General features: G+C 38.2%; 6 protein-coding genes across 6 annotated transcripts; 3 read left to right on the top strand and 3 right to left on the bottom strand.

Annotated features, from left to right (window-relative positions):
* The first annotated feature begins 323 nt into the window (after window positions 1–323).
* Window positions 324–1,601, top strand: LOC148177218 (uncharacterized). Its single transcript, XM_088033281.1, has 3 exons — window positions 324–374; window positions 425–1,232; window positions 1,279–1,601. The coding sequence occupies exons 1-3, from the start codon at window positions 324–326 to the stop codon at window positions 1,599–1,601; spliced, it is 1,182 nt and encodes a 393-aa protein (XP_087889407.1).
* A 2,095-nt stretch (window positions 1,602–3,696) lies between these two features.
* Window positions 3,697–6,548, top strand: LOC148177217 (uncharacterized). Its single transcript, XM_088033280.1, is given in 3 exon segments — window positions 3,697–3,774; window positions 3,821–4,124; window positions 4,174–6,548. Coding segments are annotated over 3 exon segments (2,757 nt in total).
* A 2,722-nt stretch (window positions 6,549–9,270) lies between these two features.
* Window positions 9,271–10,093, top strand: LOC148177216 (peroxiredoxin 2-like). Its single transcript, XM_088031856.1, has 2 exons — window positions 9,271–9,499; window positions 9,553–10,093. Exons 1-2 carry the CDS (start codon window positions 9,366–9,368, stop codon window positions 10,007–10,009), a joined length of 591 nt encoding a protein of 196 aa, XP_087887982.1. The 5' UTR covers window positions 9,271–9,365; the 3' UTR covers window positions 10,010–10,093.
* Window positions 10,094–10,232: 139 nt separating this feature from the next.
* LOC148177215 (ADP-ribosylarginine hydrolase CG2909-like) lies at window positions 10,233–12,171 on the bottom strand. The gene is made up of 2 exons (XM_088032363.1): window positions 11,153–12,171; window positions 10,233–11,105 (listed from the first exon to the last, which is right to left on the bottom strand). Exons 1-2 carry the CDS (start codon window positions 12,169–12,171, stop codon window positions 10,694–10,696), a joined length of 1,431 nt encoding a protein of 476 aa, XP_087888489.1. The 3' UTR covers window positions 10,233–10,693.
* A 484-nt stretch (window positions 12,172–12,655) lies between these two features.
* On the bottom strand, window positions 12,656–14,494 carry LOC148177214 (ADP-ribosylarginine hydrolase CG2909-like). Its single transcript, XM_088032264.1, has 3 exons — window positions 14,382–14,494; window positions 13,087–14,114; window positions 12,656–13,040 (listed from the first exon to the last, which is right to left on the bottom strand). Exons 1-3 carry the CDS (start codon window positions 14,451–14,453, stop codon window positions 12,656–12,658), a joined length of 1,485 nt encoding a protein of 494 aa, XP_087888390.1. The 5' UTR covers window positions 14,454–14,494.
* A 764-nt stretch (window positions 14,495–15,258) lies between these two features.
* Window positions 15,259–16,240, bottom strand: LOC148177213 (trypsin-like). Its single transcript, XM_088032897.1, has 3 exons — window positions 16,133–16,240; window positions 15,914–16,079; window positions 15,259–15,857 (listed from the first exon to the last, which is right to left on the bottom strand). Exons 1-3 carry the CDS (start codon window positions 16,188–16,190, stop codon window positions 15,719–15,721), a joined length of 363 nt encoding a protein of 120 aa, XP_087889023.1. The 5' UTR covers window positions 16,191–16,240; the 3' UTR covers window positions 15,259–15,718.
* Between the last annotated feature and the right edge of the window lie 2,020 nt (window positions 16,241–18,260).

Genomic DNA, 18,260 nt, shown 5'->3' with positions numbered 1-18,260 from the left:
ATACAAATTATCGTTAGTTTTCTTAGAACTTGTTTGGGTACTTCACTTTCTTCCTACTCTTCGAATGTAAATTCTTATAGATTCTTAGAGAGACTCTGAGAGGGCCAAAACCGAAACGCTTCACCTGCCAAAATGACAATGTAAACTAAAAGTTTCTTCACCTCCAAATACCCAAACATCACGTACTCAACAACTAAGCCACCACGAATCCACCAATCCACGTGACCTTCTAACCCCACATACACAAACAACCATCATCGCCTCCGACTATAAAACCCACGAAATCGCAATGAAGAAGCATCAATCACAGCGATCCAATCATCATGATCACTTCTACCGTTTTATACTTACTACCATTGGTAGCCCTCTCCACCGTAAGTACCACAATTACAACTAGTATTATTATTATTAATGGTTTCTAAAGGGTTTCCCCACGCTCCCATGCAACTGTGGGCTTGGACCTGGAGAAGACGTCTGTTCCAACCTCGGCGGTCCCGGCTCGCACAAGTGTACTCCTTTGGTGGTACGTCCAGTGGATGTCCCAAAGCCGGTACTTCCAGCAGCATTGGCAGCTGAACCCAAAGTTGTTTGTAAAGTAATCCAACCCTTGGCACCACCTCCACCACCACTTGTACCCATTCCCGGACCATGTGGATGCAAACACGCTATTGTGAAACCAGCGGTGGTACCTAAACCTGCTTGCACAGCCTGTGGGGGCTACATCAGCAACCACCAGTTGACTTTGAGCCAGCAACAGCAATTGACTTTAAATCAACAGCAGCAGCTTTTGTTCGGAGGCGGCGTTCCTGCCCCAGCCCCCAATCCCGTTCCTGTGATTGTCAATGATGCTGCTCCTCTGGCTTTGGCTGGAAATCCTGCCAACTTTGTCCCTGCTGATCCTGTCTCCGTGCACTTAGCACGGAAGATGGCACAAGAGTCGGCTTGCCACCTCAGTGAAGATAAGTTGTCTTTCGGGTTCAGAACCATTCCCAAAGACATCCCTCTGTATATCCAGAAAGCCGCTTTGAACATCCCCGAAGAGAACCTCTACAGCCTCAACGGCCAAATCGTCGAACTCAAAAAACCCCTAGGTTGCGCAACCATCAAATCCTTGGACGAAGAAGCCCACGATGATCTCCTCCAGCTCGCCGAAGAAGAAGAAGAAGCACACTTAGACGCCCTACTTCCCAGGAAAGTCAGTTTGGGCGAAATTGGATACGGACCAGCCAAAAGTAACAAACTAGTCTTTTTCTTCTTTGTCTAACTTTTTTGTTGCAGTTAAACCACCCACTTTTATTGATGTACTCCCAGTTGGTCCAGGACCAGTCCTTGCTCCAGCTCCTGGTGCACCACTGGCTGGATATTGCCAAGATGGGTTCCAACCTGGTAATGTCATCTTCAAAGAGAAGCTCCTGAAGGATAAGCTGGCACTCCCCCCGGTACTTCCACCACCGTGCGCTGGTGAATCTGAAGGCGTTCCTCTACCACCACCCGGAGCTTTTTATACACCATCTTACTCGTATATGGCTAGTTCTTCCGCTGCACATGCTGCTAGCGCCAAGAAGGCCGTCTTCATGCAGAAGCTTGGATGTGGTTGTTAAATGTTGAGTTTTTTTGCTAATAAAATTAATTTTGATCATATACATTTTTTCTCTTCATTTCTTTATTTCCTATTTCCGTGCTCTGCCACAGAAAAGCTGACAGTTAAAAGTAAAAAAAAAAAATAATGAAATTTTTATTTCAAATTTGATAAGTTGGGAATTATGGCCAATAAGAATTCGCGCACCCTTATAAAATAAAAAAAATGGAAAAATCAATTTTAGTCATAATTTTTCATAATTTAAAAACTTTGCTTTCTATAATTTAAGACACTGATAAGCTGATTATGTCAACACATTTTTCTTATAAAATTTTGAGAAAATAAAAACTTGGAAAAATGAAAATGAAATATAGGTAATTCAAATTTGAAATTCATGAGATTTTTAAATAAAAAAAATACAAATTGTGGTCTTTGCAGTGTGAAAATTGGAACAAAATCAGTTTTAACTAAACCGCAAAACTTAAAACTGCCATAAGTTAGAAATAAAAAAAGTACGAAATGTCATTATAATTTAATACATTTCGGGAAATTGAGATTTTATTAACAAAAAGTGAAAAAACCTTAAACTATTGTTACTTAAAATTTAACAGAAAAAAATTATAGAAAATTCAAAAATCTGAAAATCTGAGTTATTGATCGTAAATAAAGAAATTGTAAGTTTTTACTATTTGTGGTTATTAAAAGTTTAAAATTCTACTTGCAAATTTCAAGAAACATTAATTGAGCATTCGAAACTATGAAGTTTTGAACCAACGAGAGATGCGAAAAACTTGAGAATATCGTTAGACCGAGTTTCAAAACAATTGGAATCTGTAAATTTGATATTATGAAGATTTAAACAAAATTAGTCGTAAAATCTATAATTGCCATGGGTTAAAATTGGAAACAGTGCAAACTTTTTTTCGTTGCGTATAATTATGGCAAAATTTTCATTTCTTAAAAATAGTAAGCCTGACAATTTTAGAACATGCTAATTTAAACTTTGAAAAATAATTTTAAAAAAGATTCGCAGAAATTGCTTGTTATAATGCAAGAAGTCGTAAATTTTAGAAATGGAGAATTTAAACTGATGACATTAACAATGAAAAAAAAACATGAAATTGACAATTTGAAAAAATAAAAATTTTTGTGATTAAATACAAAGAGAAAAGTGATCAAACAATTGCCAATTTCAGGAAGTGAGATTTTGTAAAAATACGAAAGAAAAAATGATCAAAGGGCGTCATGGAAATAAAAAATTGTTTTGGTAGCTCTACAGTTCAAACACTTTAAGATTGGTGACGACATCGTTGATATTTCCAACCTCAAGTTTAAATTTAAGATTCGTAAAAATGAAAATCATTAGTTTTAGAAATGTTATAATTTGTACTAATGAGAATTAATAAAATAATAACATAATAATAATAATTAACGATAAAATTGACAATTTGAGAAAATGGGCTTTTTTGAAAATAAATACAAAAGGAAAAATGATCGAACAATTGCCGATTGAACAAAATAATTTTTTTTAAAAATACCAAAAAAGATCAAATAGTCATGAAAATGAAAAATTAGTTATTAGTTTTGACACCTTAAGGTTAATAACGTCTTCATTAATGCCTTCTAGCAAACTAAAATCTAATATTCGTGAAATTGCATCTTATAATTCGGAGAAACGGAAAATTTAAACTGATGAGATTAACAAATAGACAATTTGAGAAAATGGAATTTTTGAAAACACAAAAGTTGTAGCTTTGAAGTTTGACCAGCTTAAGATTAGTGACGTCATTGTTGACATTTCCCAACCGTCAAACAACTCCGACCGACAGAGTTACCAACCGCCAATATTTCAAAGCCTCTTTTTACTACCAATATCAAACTTTTCCGACCCGCCATGGTTTCTTTCACCAGCGACCACCAATGTTTACTATTTACAAAATTGCTTACGAATGTTTAGAAACACGATAAGGTTAAAAACCCGTCGTCGCACATTTACCTTCACCTTCAACGCATTTTCACCAGAAATCACGAACATAGTACTATTTACAAATATCAAACCCATATAAATAGCCTCTGGTGTCGAAGTACCATCAGATCGAGTCCATCCATCGCCAAAAATGAAACTCCAATTAGCTCTTTTGATCACCGTTCTGACCATCGTCAGCGAAACCAGTGCTAACTGTGGATGCTTGAAAGTAAGTCTCAGTCGGTAAAAGATGTTAGCTAATGAAAGACTTACAGTGTAGCAAAGATCTTCAAGTTATCTCGCCTCCTCACTATCCGTACAAAGTGATAGTGAAGGCACCGGCTTTGGATCCACTTCCTTTGCAACCAATGACGGTTATTCCTCCAATTAACATCTATCAGGTGAGTTGGTACTTAACTTAAGTACGTTTCTAAGTCAGTTTCTAGAAACCGTGTCCACCAGTCTATGCCTACCGGTACCAAGTTCAAGAACCCCTAGAAGCTAAACTTGCACCACCACCAGTACCCACTTTGACTAGTCTCGTTGCTAAACCCGATCGCGTGGTCATCCAAAACACGAGTAAGTCAAAAGTTTTGATTACAGGACCATTTTGACGGTTCGTTTCCAGACTGCCCCAGTTACATTGAATACGGTGGTTGCGGCAATCCTGTGGTACTACCAGGACCAGTACCAGCGCCATTACCAGCACCACTACCCTTACCAGCACCACTGCCCTTACCAGCACCACTGCCCTTACCAGCACCACTGCCGTTCCCAGCACCAGCCCCAGCACCCCTTTTCCCTCCAGTTTACCCAGGATGTTATCCACCACCCCTTCAGATCCTCAGAGCACCAGCACCAGCACCAGTACTTCCTCCTCCAGGACCCATCTTGGAGCCCATCGACGCCAAGACGTTCCAGGCGCTCCAGGCGTTCCAATGTGGATGCAGGTACGAACATCGGAAAAAACGAGAATTGCCCATTTTGGGACATTCTGTTAAGTTCTTGGTGCGATTGTTGCCCACGTTTATAAGAGTACCCATTGAGCGGTTCTTGTGGGAAAAAGTAGCAAAACCACCTGAGACTCTGAAGCGACCACCTCACTCAGCGACCTTCTTGGAGAAGCTGAGGAAGGTTAACAGAGAGAAGCGAGGTCTGGCGCTTGACATGCAAGAGATGAAGTTACCATTTCTGCGGGTTACCGAGATCGAAAACGATTTAGAAGACCAAAGCGAAGAGGAGGAAATCGTGGGGAAACCAAGAGAGAGTGATTTTCTAGAGCCTTTGAACTTCAACCAGTTGCTCCCCCACAACCCCATTTTTTATCTTTTGAACGCCCCCATTAGGATCCTCCGCCACTTTCAGAGATTTGGCCAACAAATCTCACCAGTATTCAAGTCCGTACCCCACGTCCTCGTCAACTCGCGAAAATATTTGAAAAACTTACGAAAAAACTTTAAGAATGACCTCTTGAGCGTCACCAGCGACCTCATAGGAGACTTCGACGGTCTTGACTCCCACAAATACAACTATGTTAAACCTAGAAGATTCAGAAGGAGTCTCCAGTACGAGCCTGACTACACTTTGGCCTTCAACAACCAAAGTGAGAGCCACAGAAGCAAAAGGTACATCCTCAAAGTTGTCGACGAGGACGAAGTCGAGGAGTTCTTAAGAGAGAAACTCGGGGAGCTCACCGAGGCCCCTCCAACCCCCAAAAAGAAAGAGAGTAAGAAGAAGCTTGTGGTGGAGCCGCTCTCCTCCAAGTTCATCATAGACAACAACGGGCGACCTTTTGTGGAAATCAACGGAATGAAGCGCCCCCTCTTTCTCAACCGAAAGAAAAACGAAGATTCAGGTGATGCTAAGTTGAAAGAAACCAAACGTGTTTTCAACCGGAAGCAAGCAGCACCTGAAGAAGAAGAAGACACGGACGTGAAAGACAAAATCACTGCTTTGATTGAAAAGGCTCGCCAGCGCCTCGATCAGAACGCCCCTATCGTGGGCTCCCAGCAAAACGTCCCCAATCAAATGATCAAAGAGAGGATCAACCAGATCTTAATCGAAGTCCAAGATTTGGTCACCATAGACTTTGATCAGTACTCCACTATCCATGGGGATCTGCGCAAACTCGAGAGCTTCAAAGAGTTGCTTGTTTCAGAGTGGAAAAAGATCTTGATGGAGAACAAGTCGAATGACATCACCAGCAAAATCCAGCTCTTAGAGGACTTCAAAGAGCTACAGATCTTGAGAGACAAAGCAGTGAGTGAAATCGCGTCAATCTTGTGCTCAGGTTCGAGTTTCATGACCAAGAAGTTGATAAAGATGTTGGTGAGGCTGCAGAAGCTCCAGTGTGTTATTTATAGGGTCGTTGAAGACTTCGACGAAAGAATCAAAGTAGGGACTGATTTCGACGAACGAAAGGAGATTCGATATGTTGACTACTTGGCAGGGCTCCATTTTGTCGTCGGAAGGACCAAGCAAGATCTAGAAGAAGACTTAAGAAACGAAAGAGACTTAGCACTAGAAAATGAGATGAAAATACTAGAAAACCTCAGAAAAATGTTAGACGAGCACCAAGACAACCCTCAATTGTACGAAGAAGCCCAACTTCTATGGGAGATCAAAAACATTGATAAGTTGCAAAAAGACACAATCGCGGAGATGAACGAGAAGATCTCCAGAGGACAGAAAGTCCGAAAGGAGTTGAAGATCCTCTTCGACTTGATGAGACAGTTGGAGAACTGCGAAGAGAAACAAAAGAAGTTGCTAGAAGTAGTACCAAAGAAACCCGAAAAAGAAGAAGAGGAGCTAAAATTAGAAGAAATAGTTGAAAGCACCACTCAAAAACCCAAGAAACCCAAGCGAAAACTCAGAATTCCCAGAATCACACCTAGAAGTAGAAAGTTTCCTCATAAAGTCTCTCTTGAGGGTACCAAACCCATCAGATTGGTATCCAACGGGTACGCCATGACTGCGTTTAAAGTCTCAGATGGTTTTGACTGATATTGACAGTATTATACGTGTTTTTTGTACTTTTTTAGTGTTAAGAATTTTTTCCATTGTCTTTTGCCCTTCTTTTATTAATTTCTGTTATTTTCTGTTTTAGGCGGTAAGCAATCCGGAGGGTCTTAAGTACAATGGAAAAAATTGAATCTAGGAGTCGAGTAGACAGTTCCTTGTGTCATTTCGAGTTAAAGTTTTAAAACTTGTACAAAATTGTTAAATAAATGCAATAATTGAATATGACGTCGTCCTTATTTAGTCTGTCTGAGTGGGCTTGGGAATTTGGCATCTGTTGGTAGCCATGTCTGTCATTTTGACAATTTTCATCCTGACATTCGAAACAAATCGATGAAAGTGTCCTTCATTTCGTTATTGTCGGACTTTGCTTTCTTCCGTTTCTATAATTTATTACAGTGACATTGTCATTTACATAACATTTATTTAATTGTTACAAGAACACATAAAAAGTGACATTCCGAAGAAACAATTGGCGATCGGGCCTATCAAAAGACAAAAATTTTGAGGTAATTTTATCCAACTGTAAATCAGTAAACGGGCCAGTTTTTTTTGACTCACCCTATATATTGTACATGAAAAAATTTTCGTCGTTTCGCTCACAAACGCCAGGAGCATCGTCAGGAAAAAAAACAATTATTACTTTGAGGATAACTCATGTCTTCATGAAGTGTGAAACTCAATACCTAACAAATACCTAAACAGGCCTACCAACGTGTGTCGTTAAATACACGTTAAAATACACTTTGGAATTTGACATATGTTGGTAGCCCTGACTGTCTTTTCATAATTTTGACTTTTTTCCGTTTCTATAGTTAGAGTAACTACTATTTACATAACATGTATTCAATTGTTATTACAAGAACACATAAAAATGTGACTTTTGAATAAACAAAATGACAATCACGCCTGCAAAGTAAAAAATTTTCAGTGTTTCTATCCAACTGTAGATCATTAGCACACGGCCCAGTTTTTTGTGAATCAACCTGTATATTGTATAGTTCGTACAGTGAGAGTTTGAATGACAGAAAAGTCACTAAATCTACGCAATAAAAAGTGTACCATACGCGCGAAATTTAAAATAACAAAATAACCCCAGTTATTGACAACCCTGTCAACCCATTTCACGTAGGAATTTAGTGTTTTTAGTGTATTTTGTAGCATAATTTGCTGTCAACCTATATGTCAGCTGTGGAAATCTCCCAATCTCTCACCGGATATACTATACATAAAGAAAGTTTCGTCGTTTTGCCCACCATCTTCAGGCAAATACAAATTAATGACACTTTGAGGTTACCTAACTGTCATTTTTTCATAAAGTATCAAATTCAATACCTAACAGGACTACCAACCCGTGTCAAATTTCAAGTTCTGTTTGAACGCAGTCATTCTAAAAATTGAATTAAAATCATTTTAATTGCCGTAAAGTGTAAACACGTTTATTTATTTCATTATTACTGTCACTTTTGACAAAATTGCATAAATTTCACATGTCAAGTTGGCAGTGATGCATAGACTACACTGAAAATTTCAAAAAGTCAATTAAATGACGTTCAAAATAATCTGATCGCGAGTGGGTACTTACCTAACCTCATTTTTGAAATCCTGTTTTGAAACATGGGTAAAATTGTTAAATAAATTGTAATAATTGAATCGAAGCAGACTTTGTAATTGGATATCATCTTCAGCTTCATTTTTTTATTGTGATAACATTGCCATCAAACGGCATTTATTCAATTGTTTTTAAAAAACATCAAAATGTGACAATTCGAAGAAAAAATTGACATTCGTGCCCGTCAAAGTCGAAAGTTTTGAGTTTTGAGTGTTTCTGAAGCGATTTTATCCTACTGTAGAGCAATAGCTAACAGTCAAGTTTTAGTGATTCATCCTGTATATTGTAAATGAAGAAAGTTCCGTCGGTTCGCCCATCAACACAAGGGACATCTTTAGGTAAAAGAAAATCATTGAACTTAAAGGTTACCTGTCATCTCTTTATAAAGTGTCAGAATCAATACCTAACAGGGTTACCAACCCGTGTCAAGTTCCAAGGCTTACTTGGACGCCAATATTTTCCACTTCACAGTCTAAAAATAGGTAGTTGATAAGCGAAATTCGAGCTAAATTGTGCTAAACTGAAATTTCGAAATCTGGTTCTTTCCATTGGGATCTTATCAGCGACATTTTTTCAGAACCAGGGACAATCATAAAACGCTTGTCCTTTAATGTCCGGTAGAAAAATAACTCAATTTGCAATCAAAATTGCAGAAATTGCAAAAATTCTAGAAACAATTGAAGTACGCGACCTTGAGGTCCCCAGGTGTAATTAATTAAAAACTGCAGACTCATACAAATCGCCGATAATTCGCATTGTATTCATTTTCACACTTCGCCAATTATTGCCCTAATTACGTAATTGCCCCGCTACCGGATCAATTATCTCTAATCCCCGAAGAGATTAAAGTCTTATCAATTATTGTGTAATGTTAGCATTATCACGGCACGTAAATAGTAAATAGCTTCGACAAACATGTCAAGTGCCGATTCATCCTGATAGAATTTAATTAAATATTTAATTAGATTGTGCAATGTTGAGTTCGAATTTGCCGCGCTTTCTGTCTCTCTTTTGTCTAGGTGACAGCGTCGCTCTGTCTTGCTCGCACGTCCCGGAAGGTCAATATTTTTTCCATTGTGGAGCGGCCATTAAAATAACCGACTTGAACTTTCACCATTTTATCTCGCGCATTTCGTGCTCGTCTTTCAGAGAGTGAACACGTGTCTCGAAGTGTTCTAGAAGCTTTCAAAATGCCTGTTCCAAGTTTGCAAAAACCAGCGCCGGCTTTTAGGGGCACAGCCGTCGTCAATGGGGAATTCAAAGAAATTAAGCTCTCCGATTACAAGGGGCAGTACCTGGTGCTGTTTTTCTACCCTTTGGACTTGTAAGTATGCAAAAAAATGATAAAAGAACGAATCTAATCGCTTTGGTTTCCAGCACCTTCGTTTGTCCCACTGAAATCGTCGCCTTCTCTGACCGGGCTAGCGAGTTCCAGAAAATCAAGACGTCGCTGATCGCAGCCTCCACTGATAGTCACTTCTCGCATTTGGCTTGGGTGAACACCCCTCGCAAACAGGGAGGTTTGGGACAAATGAATATTCCACTGCTTGCTGATAAGAGTGCCAAGATTGCAAAAGATTATGGGGTTCTTGATGAAGAGACTGGCGTTGCTTTCAGAGGACTCTTTATCATCGACCCCAAGGGCATCCTCAGACAGGTTACCATCAATGACTTACCTGTAGGAAGATCAGTGGATGAGACCCTTCGTCTGGTCCAGGCCTTCCAGTACACTGATGAACATGGAGAAGTCTGCCCAGCCAATTGGACTCCTGGGAAAAAGGCCATGAAGCCCGATCCTGAGGGAAGCAAGGCCTACTTCAAGGACGCTCATTAAAGAGTTTGGTTATCTTTCCAGTTTTTGCTTTTTTTTGTTTACAGTATTAACTCATATTTTTTCAATAAATGAACCTAGTTCGAAGGTGTTTTGTTTTAATTGGAAGACCAATCGGAGGGCTCGTTAATGTCACGTGATCAGCACCCGGAGGCTTTTTCAACAATTTTACAAAGTGGGGTTAAGACGTAGTTTAAATTGTTTACGGAAAGTAGAGAAGGGAGATTGTAATTTTATTGACCCATTAAACCAATTTACGGGCGATAATGTAAACTGCACAGTTACAACAGATAAAAGTTACAAACAGATAAAAGCTACAAACAAACTGCTAATTTTGGCTCATGGCGAAAAACTTGACGGCGAAAGAAAAACAAAAAGAAACTCACCATGTAGTTTAACTCCCCATATACAGGGAGGCCCAAAAACACAAACACCCCACACAATCAATTTTTGAAAAACAATTCAAATTTTTGACATTTGACAGATGGTGGCGCCATCCAACGAAATTTCCCCAAACAAAATTTTTATTTCTATTACTTAGATTATTTAAAAAATTTCAGTACCGAAATGATTACTTAGCTTCTTTGTTTTTAATATCATAACAATATTTAACAATTGGATGTCAAAAATAATTATTTTCGACGATCTAAATGTAGTAATGTTGGTTGCATAACCAACCAGGTGCCATTAAAGGTGGCCCTTCGTCCTTTTCAACATCCGCCTCTTTACCAGCTCCTGGTACTCCCGGAACGTCACCACCCCATCTGGTGTTGCCACCCTCAAGTTTGCCCCGCTAACTTTCCCATTAATATGACTGTTGTGCAATTCTGCAATCTGTGAAGAGCACGCAGCGGCGGGGTCACCACTCCCGTCTAAATTTCCAAGCCAAAATTCGTTCCCTGGAAGAGCGTTACCATCCCACGGGTACGACACCACCAGGAGTTTACCTTCGTCCTTTAGATTCACTTGGGGGTTCTCGTTGACGATGTGAATGGTAATTTCTTTGATCTTGTCGCCGTTTTTGTACCCTCCGGCTTTGGTACCGCCGATGTAAGAGAAGCGGATGTCGCTTATGTTGGGTAAGACTTCAGAGAGGGCTCTAAAAAATACAATAAAAAGTGGGGAGTTGAAGAAGAAAGTTCTTACTCCAAGCGCTTGGCGAAGGTCTCCATGAAGATCTCGTTTTGTCCCTCGTAAATCTTCCAGACTCCTAGACCCAGTCCGACAACGTGTATGAAGGCTTTTTTGGAGGCTTTAAGAGCTCGGTCGTTGGCTTCAATGAGAAGAGTGTCGATGGAGATGGATATCCTTTTTTTGTACATTTCTTTGTCAAAAAATCTTCCTCTACCAAGAGACTTGTATCGTTCAGGTTGTCTATTCATATCGTCTTCTAACTCTTCGTAAGACTGATAAGAGCCTCCGTAAAACTCTAAGAAGAGCTTCTGGATGCTTTCAGTACCACCATAACCGTACTTCTTCAGGTTCTGTTCTTTGGTCTTTATGACTTCTTGGTATTCCATCACGTTGGGCTTCTCAAATCTTGTTCCGATGAGTCCGACAATGACTCCTTCCTCCTCCACTTTCTCTCTGTTTTCTTCGTACTTTCCGCGGTTGTTTCGGTCACCATCATTAATGAAGAAAGAATAAGAGGACACTGATAACAACGCCGATAACTTTATTTCATTGTAACTAAGACAATCTTCAAGAATCAGAGGTTTCTTCTCATGGTCGGTACCAATAGTCTCCCAGCTTCCGGTCCCACCTTCGCCATTTAACAGAAGATAGTGATCAGCACGCTCCAGAAACACAACGGCTCTCTTCTTCAACAGTCGATCGACCAACTGAAGAAGTGTCATCTCTTCGTAAAATTCAGCTCTTGGAGAGAACTTTCTTTGGTGAACAAGGAAGAGAGCGCAAAGATACAGACCACGCTCGTGGATTATCGGATAAGCGGAATTAATATTCTTCGTTAGAGCCTTTGAAGAAACTTTTTCTTTAAGTTGGCAACACCGAGAAGTGTCAATAGGGAATTTCACGGGGAACGAGTCGCTTTTTTTGATGATTTCTTTGAGGTCAATGGGGAGGGAATTTGGGAAATTTTCTGTCAAAATAAGGGTTTCGGGATCCCCGGTCCAATCTAGAGGGTCACTCCACCAGTCCGCCATTTTGTTCTGCAAAAATAATTTCAAAAATAAAATCAAAGAAAGCTCGAATTATGAAAAACGGTTGGCAACGCTGGAATATATCAATAGTGACGTTATTGGTTACACACGTGATCAAACAACGAAATTGTGGTACCTTGATAATGGAACAGCACATTAATCGAAGCAGGCAAAGCCCTTTAATACCATTTTCGGTGAGTGGCCACATAAAACGTGATATTCGGTGAGTAAACATAAACATTGATAAGATAAGAAGTAACCACTGATTAAAATTAGTACCGGACGTGTTTCTCTAACGTCAAGTTAGTGTAGAAATGAAGTCCCCAGATTTTTCATAGTTATCTGTCGAGTCAAAAGTTTTTTCAGACACTTGACAACTTTATATCAACTTAAAATCGTTAGCGAAATAGAACTGTCATTTTTGCAGTGCTACCATCTGAAAAAACAAGTCAAGGCCTACTGGAGTCACGATTATATTTTCAAAAGTTTAACAGAGTTCTTTCACTCGCTGTTGGTACTCCTGGAAGGTCACCACACCCTCTGGCGTCGCCACCCTCAAGTTCCCCCCACAAACTTTCCTATTAATGTGACTGTTATGCAGTTCTGCCACTTGAGAAGAAGAAGCGGCTGCCGGGTCGCCGCTCCCGTCCAAACTTCCCAGCCAAAATTCGTTTCCTGGTAAAGCGTTACCGTCCCACGGGTAGGACACCACCAGAAGCTTTCCATCGTCCTTCAGGTTCACCTGGGGGTTCTCGTTGGCCATGTGAAGAGTAATTTCTTTGATTTTGTCGCCGTTCTTGTAGTTCCCGGCTTTGGTGCCGATGTAGGCAAAGCGAACATCACTGACGTTGGTTAAGACGTCCGAGAGGATTCTAGAAAGAAAAGAGTAACGTGGGAAGAAGAAAAAGCAAGTCGTACTCTAAGCGCTCGGCGAAGGTGTTCATGAAGATTTCGTTTTGGTCGCTGTAGATCTTCCAAACTCCAAGACCGAGTCCAACGACGTGGACGAAGGCCTTCTTGGAGGCTTTGAGGGCTCGGTCGTTCGCTTCCAGCAGAAGAGTGTCGATGGAAATGGAAATTCTCTTCTGGTAGACTTCTTTATCGAAGTACTTTCCTTCACCCAAACGAGCGTATCTTTGATCATTTTGTTTGAGTTCGTCTTCTAACTCTTCGTAGGTTTGATAGGAGCCTCCGTAGAACTCCAAGAAGAGCTTCTGGACTGTTTCAGTACCACCAAATCCGTACTTCTTTTGGTTTTGTTCTTTGGTTTTCATGATTTCTTGGTATTCCATCACGTTGGGCTTTTCAAGTCTTGTTCCGATGAGTCCAATGATGACTCCTTCCTCCTCTACTTTCTCTCTGTCTTCTTCGTACTTTCCCCTGTTGTATCTATCGCCATCATTGATGAAGAAGGAATGAGAAGACACTGATAACAAAGCCGACAATTTTATTTCGTCGTAACTGAGACAGTTTTTAAGAACCAACGGCTCGCTTTCTTGGTCTGTACCTATACTCTCCCAGTTACCGGCTCCATTTTTTCTGTTTAACAGTAGGTAATGATCCATACGCTCCATAAAGATGACGGCTCTTTTATTTAACAATCGATCAATCAACTGAAGAAGTGTCATTTCTTTATAAAACTCTGCTTTAGGAGAGAATTTCCTCTGATGAAGAAGAAAAAGTGCGCAGAGGTAAAGACCCCCTTCGTGGATAACAGGATACGCCGAGTTGATATTCTTTATTAAACTTTCTGGAGGAACTTTTTCTTTAAGTTGGCAACACCGAAAAGTGTTTTTGGGGAAATTTATCGGGAAAGAATAACTTTTTTTGATTATTTCATCCACATCTATGATGACGTCTAAAGACGGAGTGTTGTCTGTTAAGAGAAGAGTTTTCACATCTCCACTCCACTGTACAGCGGCCTTCAACCAATCAGACATTTTCTCCTGAAAATTTTAGACGAGTCTAAGCGATTTTAGAATTTGAAATCGGTTGGCAGCTCTGTTAAGCATTCACTGAAAACGTAACAGAGCTGCCAACTTAAGTACAAAAAATATTCGAAACATTATGTTTAATTGCATTAACAAAGCTTAAATAAATAGAAGCACCGAGATAACGGTGAAATCGCGTCATCCTGAGTTAGGTTAACATTCTTAGTTGGAATATTTTTAGCTGCCCATTTAACAATTGACGTAATAATAAAGTTATAGTACCTTGAAGATGAAACCGGCAAATGTTCGAAACGTGTTTAGTCCTTTGACGCCTGTTTTGTAGAGATAAAACATAAAAACTGTACAACAATGTCACAATTATAGAAACCTGTAAGTGTTTCATGTGGTGATAACTAGATGGCGCTAAGTTATAAAAGTTTTATCAATAATAACAGACGATCTTATTTATCACAATTTCTTATCAACAAAGAAATTCGAGTTATCTAATGTTTGTTTAAATTAAATAAAAAGTATAAAACAAAAATTTACAATGTTACCAATTTATGTCAAATTTCAAAGCCCAGTTAGCAATATTTTTTAATTTTTGTTAATTTAGCTAGTTTATTTTAATAGTTTTATTGTATTTTTGTTCTTAATTTTCTTCTATTTTGGATTAATAGTGAATCCGTAATTAAATACAATAAATCAATACTTAAATAAATTTGTTACTTACTTCTTTGTTGGTTTTTTTCCTTGTTCAATTTTTTTGTACAGTCGCGGGCAAATTATTTTGGACATCAAGTTTGATTGTCATAAAGTGTAAAGCATCCTTTATATACTTCATTATTATTGTCACTTTTAACAAACTTAATTAATTTGCGTCAATTTGAGAGTAAAGTATAAATTACACTTACATTTTCAAATTGTCAATTAAATAATTTAGCAGCGACTGTATTTTCACATTCTCCTAGAACAGTTTTAATGACGTTTATAACTGACAATATTAACAACATAAAATTTTACTCAATTTAATTCTATTTAAAAGTTCAAAGTTGGAACCAATCAGTAACTTTATTTTATAATGTTGGCACCACTAGATAGACTCAAAAAGGACTAAATTTTGAATGGGAGAAGGTTGAATTAGAAACAACAGCTACGGAATTTGCAGTATGTTGGTAACTCTGCTTGTAACTCAAAGTCATTTTGGCAGTTCTACCAACCATTTTTATTTATTGATGACGCTGTCAATCCACTCTTTATAAAACGCCGTTCTTGAATAAACATCCGGTCGTCCATTCGCACACATTTGCAAGAAAAATGACAGCACCCCCACTAATTTATCGTGACAAACTAACGGTCCCCCAGCATCCCCAACACAGGGGGCGACTCCAGTCGACGCTAAAGCGCAAACTTCACTCGGAACCGGGACGTAAGTAAAATCACCTTCTTGTGATAATGTTTTACAGTCGTCATCTGACAAAGCCGATAAAGTCACATACTGTAAATCATTTGGGAAATTAGTAGTGTTGGTGGTTCCCCAACCTAAAACTGTGCAAGTTTCGTTAGCTTCAACTGCATCAATTTCGATGATTTGGTCGGCTGAGAATTCTCCTTGAATTTTAATAAGAGCGATGTCGTTGGTGAGAGTAAGGTTGTCGAATTCTGGATGAGAAATCACAGAATCGATGGAGAAGTTGATACCGCCGGAATTTAGTTGTTGTGTTGGCAAGAATGTAGAAGTCTTCTTTAGGAAAAAATCTGGAATGTTGGAGATGAAGATTTGGACAACAAGTTGGTAGAAAAAATGTTCTTACTCAAAGTTACTAGCTGCCGTTAGAACCCATTGGTTGCCGATGATGGTACCACCACCATACGGTGATGCTATTCCACTGATATTAAACATGACAGACACCATGAAAGGAAACTGTCCAGGTTCGGCGGTTTCGCCTCCAATTATTCTCCCATTGTTGAAGGGAACAGCTAAAACACACTCAAATTGGTATTTGTTTTTAAACAGTTGGTATTTACAGTACCTAAAGCTGCACTAAGCAAGCTTAGTACTATTAGGGTTTTTGTCACTGTCGCTGCCATTGTCGTTGTGACACGGAAGGTACTACTTTTGGACAAAGCTTTATCGTCACTTCAAGCTTATCTAACATTTTTATAAAAAATTTGAAGAGTGTATTGTCTGTTGAAGTGTAAACTAATTAAACGCTAATAAAACATTGACAATATTACATAGAAACAAGGCAATACTTGCAGGATGGTTGGTAATTTTGTTAACTTTATGTTAGACAGTTGGCATTACTCTATGGAATTTAATACTAAACATCAAACGGTCTTATTGGACATTTTGTTCTGAAGTTTTAGAAGGGTCTGAGCGGCTTCAAATTTGAAATCGGTTGGCAGTTCTGTTGAGAACGCAACAGAGATGCCAACTAACGTAAAAAAAAATAAATTATTCGATACATGAACAGAGCTTACTTAAATAAATAGGAGCACCGAGATAACGCTGAAATTGTGTTATTTTGAGGAAAGTTAACATTCTTAGTTATAATAGTTTTAGCTGCCCATTTGACAATTGACGTATTAATAAAGTTATTGTATAGTGCGTACAGTGAGAGTTTGAATGACAGAAAAGTCACTAAATCTACGCAATAAAAAGTGTACCATACGCGCGAAATTTAAAATAATAAAATTTCCTCAGTTAGTGACAACCCTGTCAACCCATTTTGCGTAGGAATTTAGTGTTTTTAGTGTATTTTGTAGCATAATTTGCTACCAACCTACAATGTCAACTGTCTAAATCTCCCAATCTCTCACCGGATATGCTATACTTTGAATATGAAACCGTCAAATGTAAAGATGTAAAGATAAAACATAAAAACCTCTGCAAGTGTTTCAGGTAGAGAAATTTGAGTTATCTGACGTTTGTTTGAATTAAATTAAAAGTAATAAATAAAATTTTACAGTCTTACTAATCCATCTCAAATTTCAAAGCCAGCTTCACTGATATTTTGTATAGTATATCCGGTTAGGGATTGGGACATTTCGACAGTTGACATATAGGTTGGCAGCAAATTATGCTATAAAACACCCTAAAAACACTAACTTTTAACGCAAAATGAGTTGACAGCAGGTTGACAGGGTTGTCAGTAACTAGGGTTATTTTGTTATTTTAAATTTCGCGCGTATGATACACTTTTTATTGCGTAGATTTAGTAACTTTTCTGTCATTCAAACTCTCACTGTATGAACTATAGTTGAATTATTTTATATCTTTATATTCTTCTGAAACAATTTTAGTGAAGTCTATAACTGAAAGTAGTACCAACAATTGACTTAAAATAAAATCAGATTGTTGTTATCACATAAAATTTTGTAATCATTAGTAATTTTAATTTATAAGGCTGGTACTACTTGATGAACACAAAAATGACTAGATTTGGGAAAGAAGATATACATGAACATTCTATAGAGTCCCCCTGTCTGGAAACATTTTTTTTTTAAAGTTGCTTTTATCAAAAATGTTGATTATAGTGAAATAGGTAGAAAATATTTTAAAAATAATATTCTGGTATCTATATGAATATACAGACACAGAAAGGACAAAAAAGCTTGCCTAGGCAATGACCTAAAGATAAAAAATAGCCACTTTATACACCGAATATACACAAAATAACCAGAGAATTTACCAACAGAAACGAAAAATTAATAATAAATAATTAAAAAAGGTGGGACAAAGTAAAGAGCATAAACAAAAAACGAAAGAGGTATAAACTGAAAGAATCACAAATTAAAGACAATTTCTGACGGTACCTCCAATCAGAATCTATACAAACAAAGAGAGGAAAAATAGTAAAAAATTATTATTAGTGTTAGTAGACTAACAACGAAGAATTAACAATAAAAGACAAGAAACAGATATTAAAGAAATACCTTGCAAATACTAATATAGAAAACAACGAAGAATACCAATTGTCAAGAGCAAGAACAAAGAGTAAGATAAAACAAGAAAAGGAAAGAACATGGAAAAAATTTAAGAAGAAAATAGCAGAAACATCCTTTAGAACGATAAACACTGTTTCTTCTGTTTTTGCATCTTTAACATGGTTATTTTAGCGACTGACAGTTGATGTGATTATATCGAATGACAGAAAC

This window comes from Gnatocerus cornutus, chromosome 3 (genome assembly GCF_029298725.1).
Source record: "Gnatocerus cornutus isolate USDA-ARS CGAHR chromosome 3, icGnaCorn1.1, whole genome shotgun sequence".
In the NCBI taxonomy this organism is placed as follows: Eukaryota; Metazoa; Arthropoda; class Insecta; order Coleoptera; family Tenebrionidae; genus Gnatocerus; species Gnatocerus cornutus.
The sequence above is the reverse complement of the archived record's forward strand: the minus strand, read 5'-3'. Positions and strand labels throughout refer to the sequence as shown.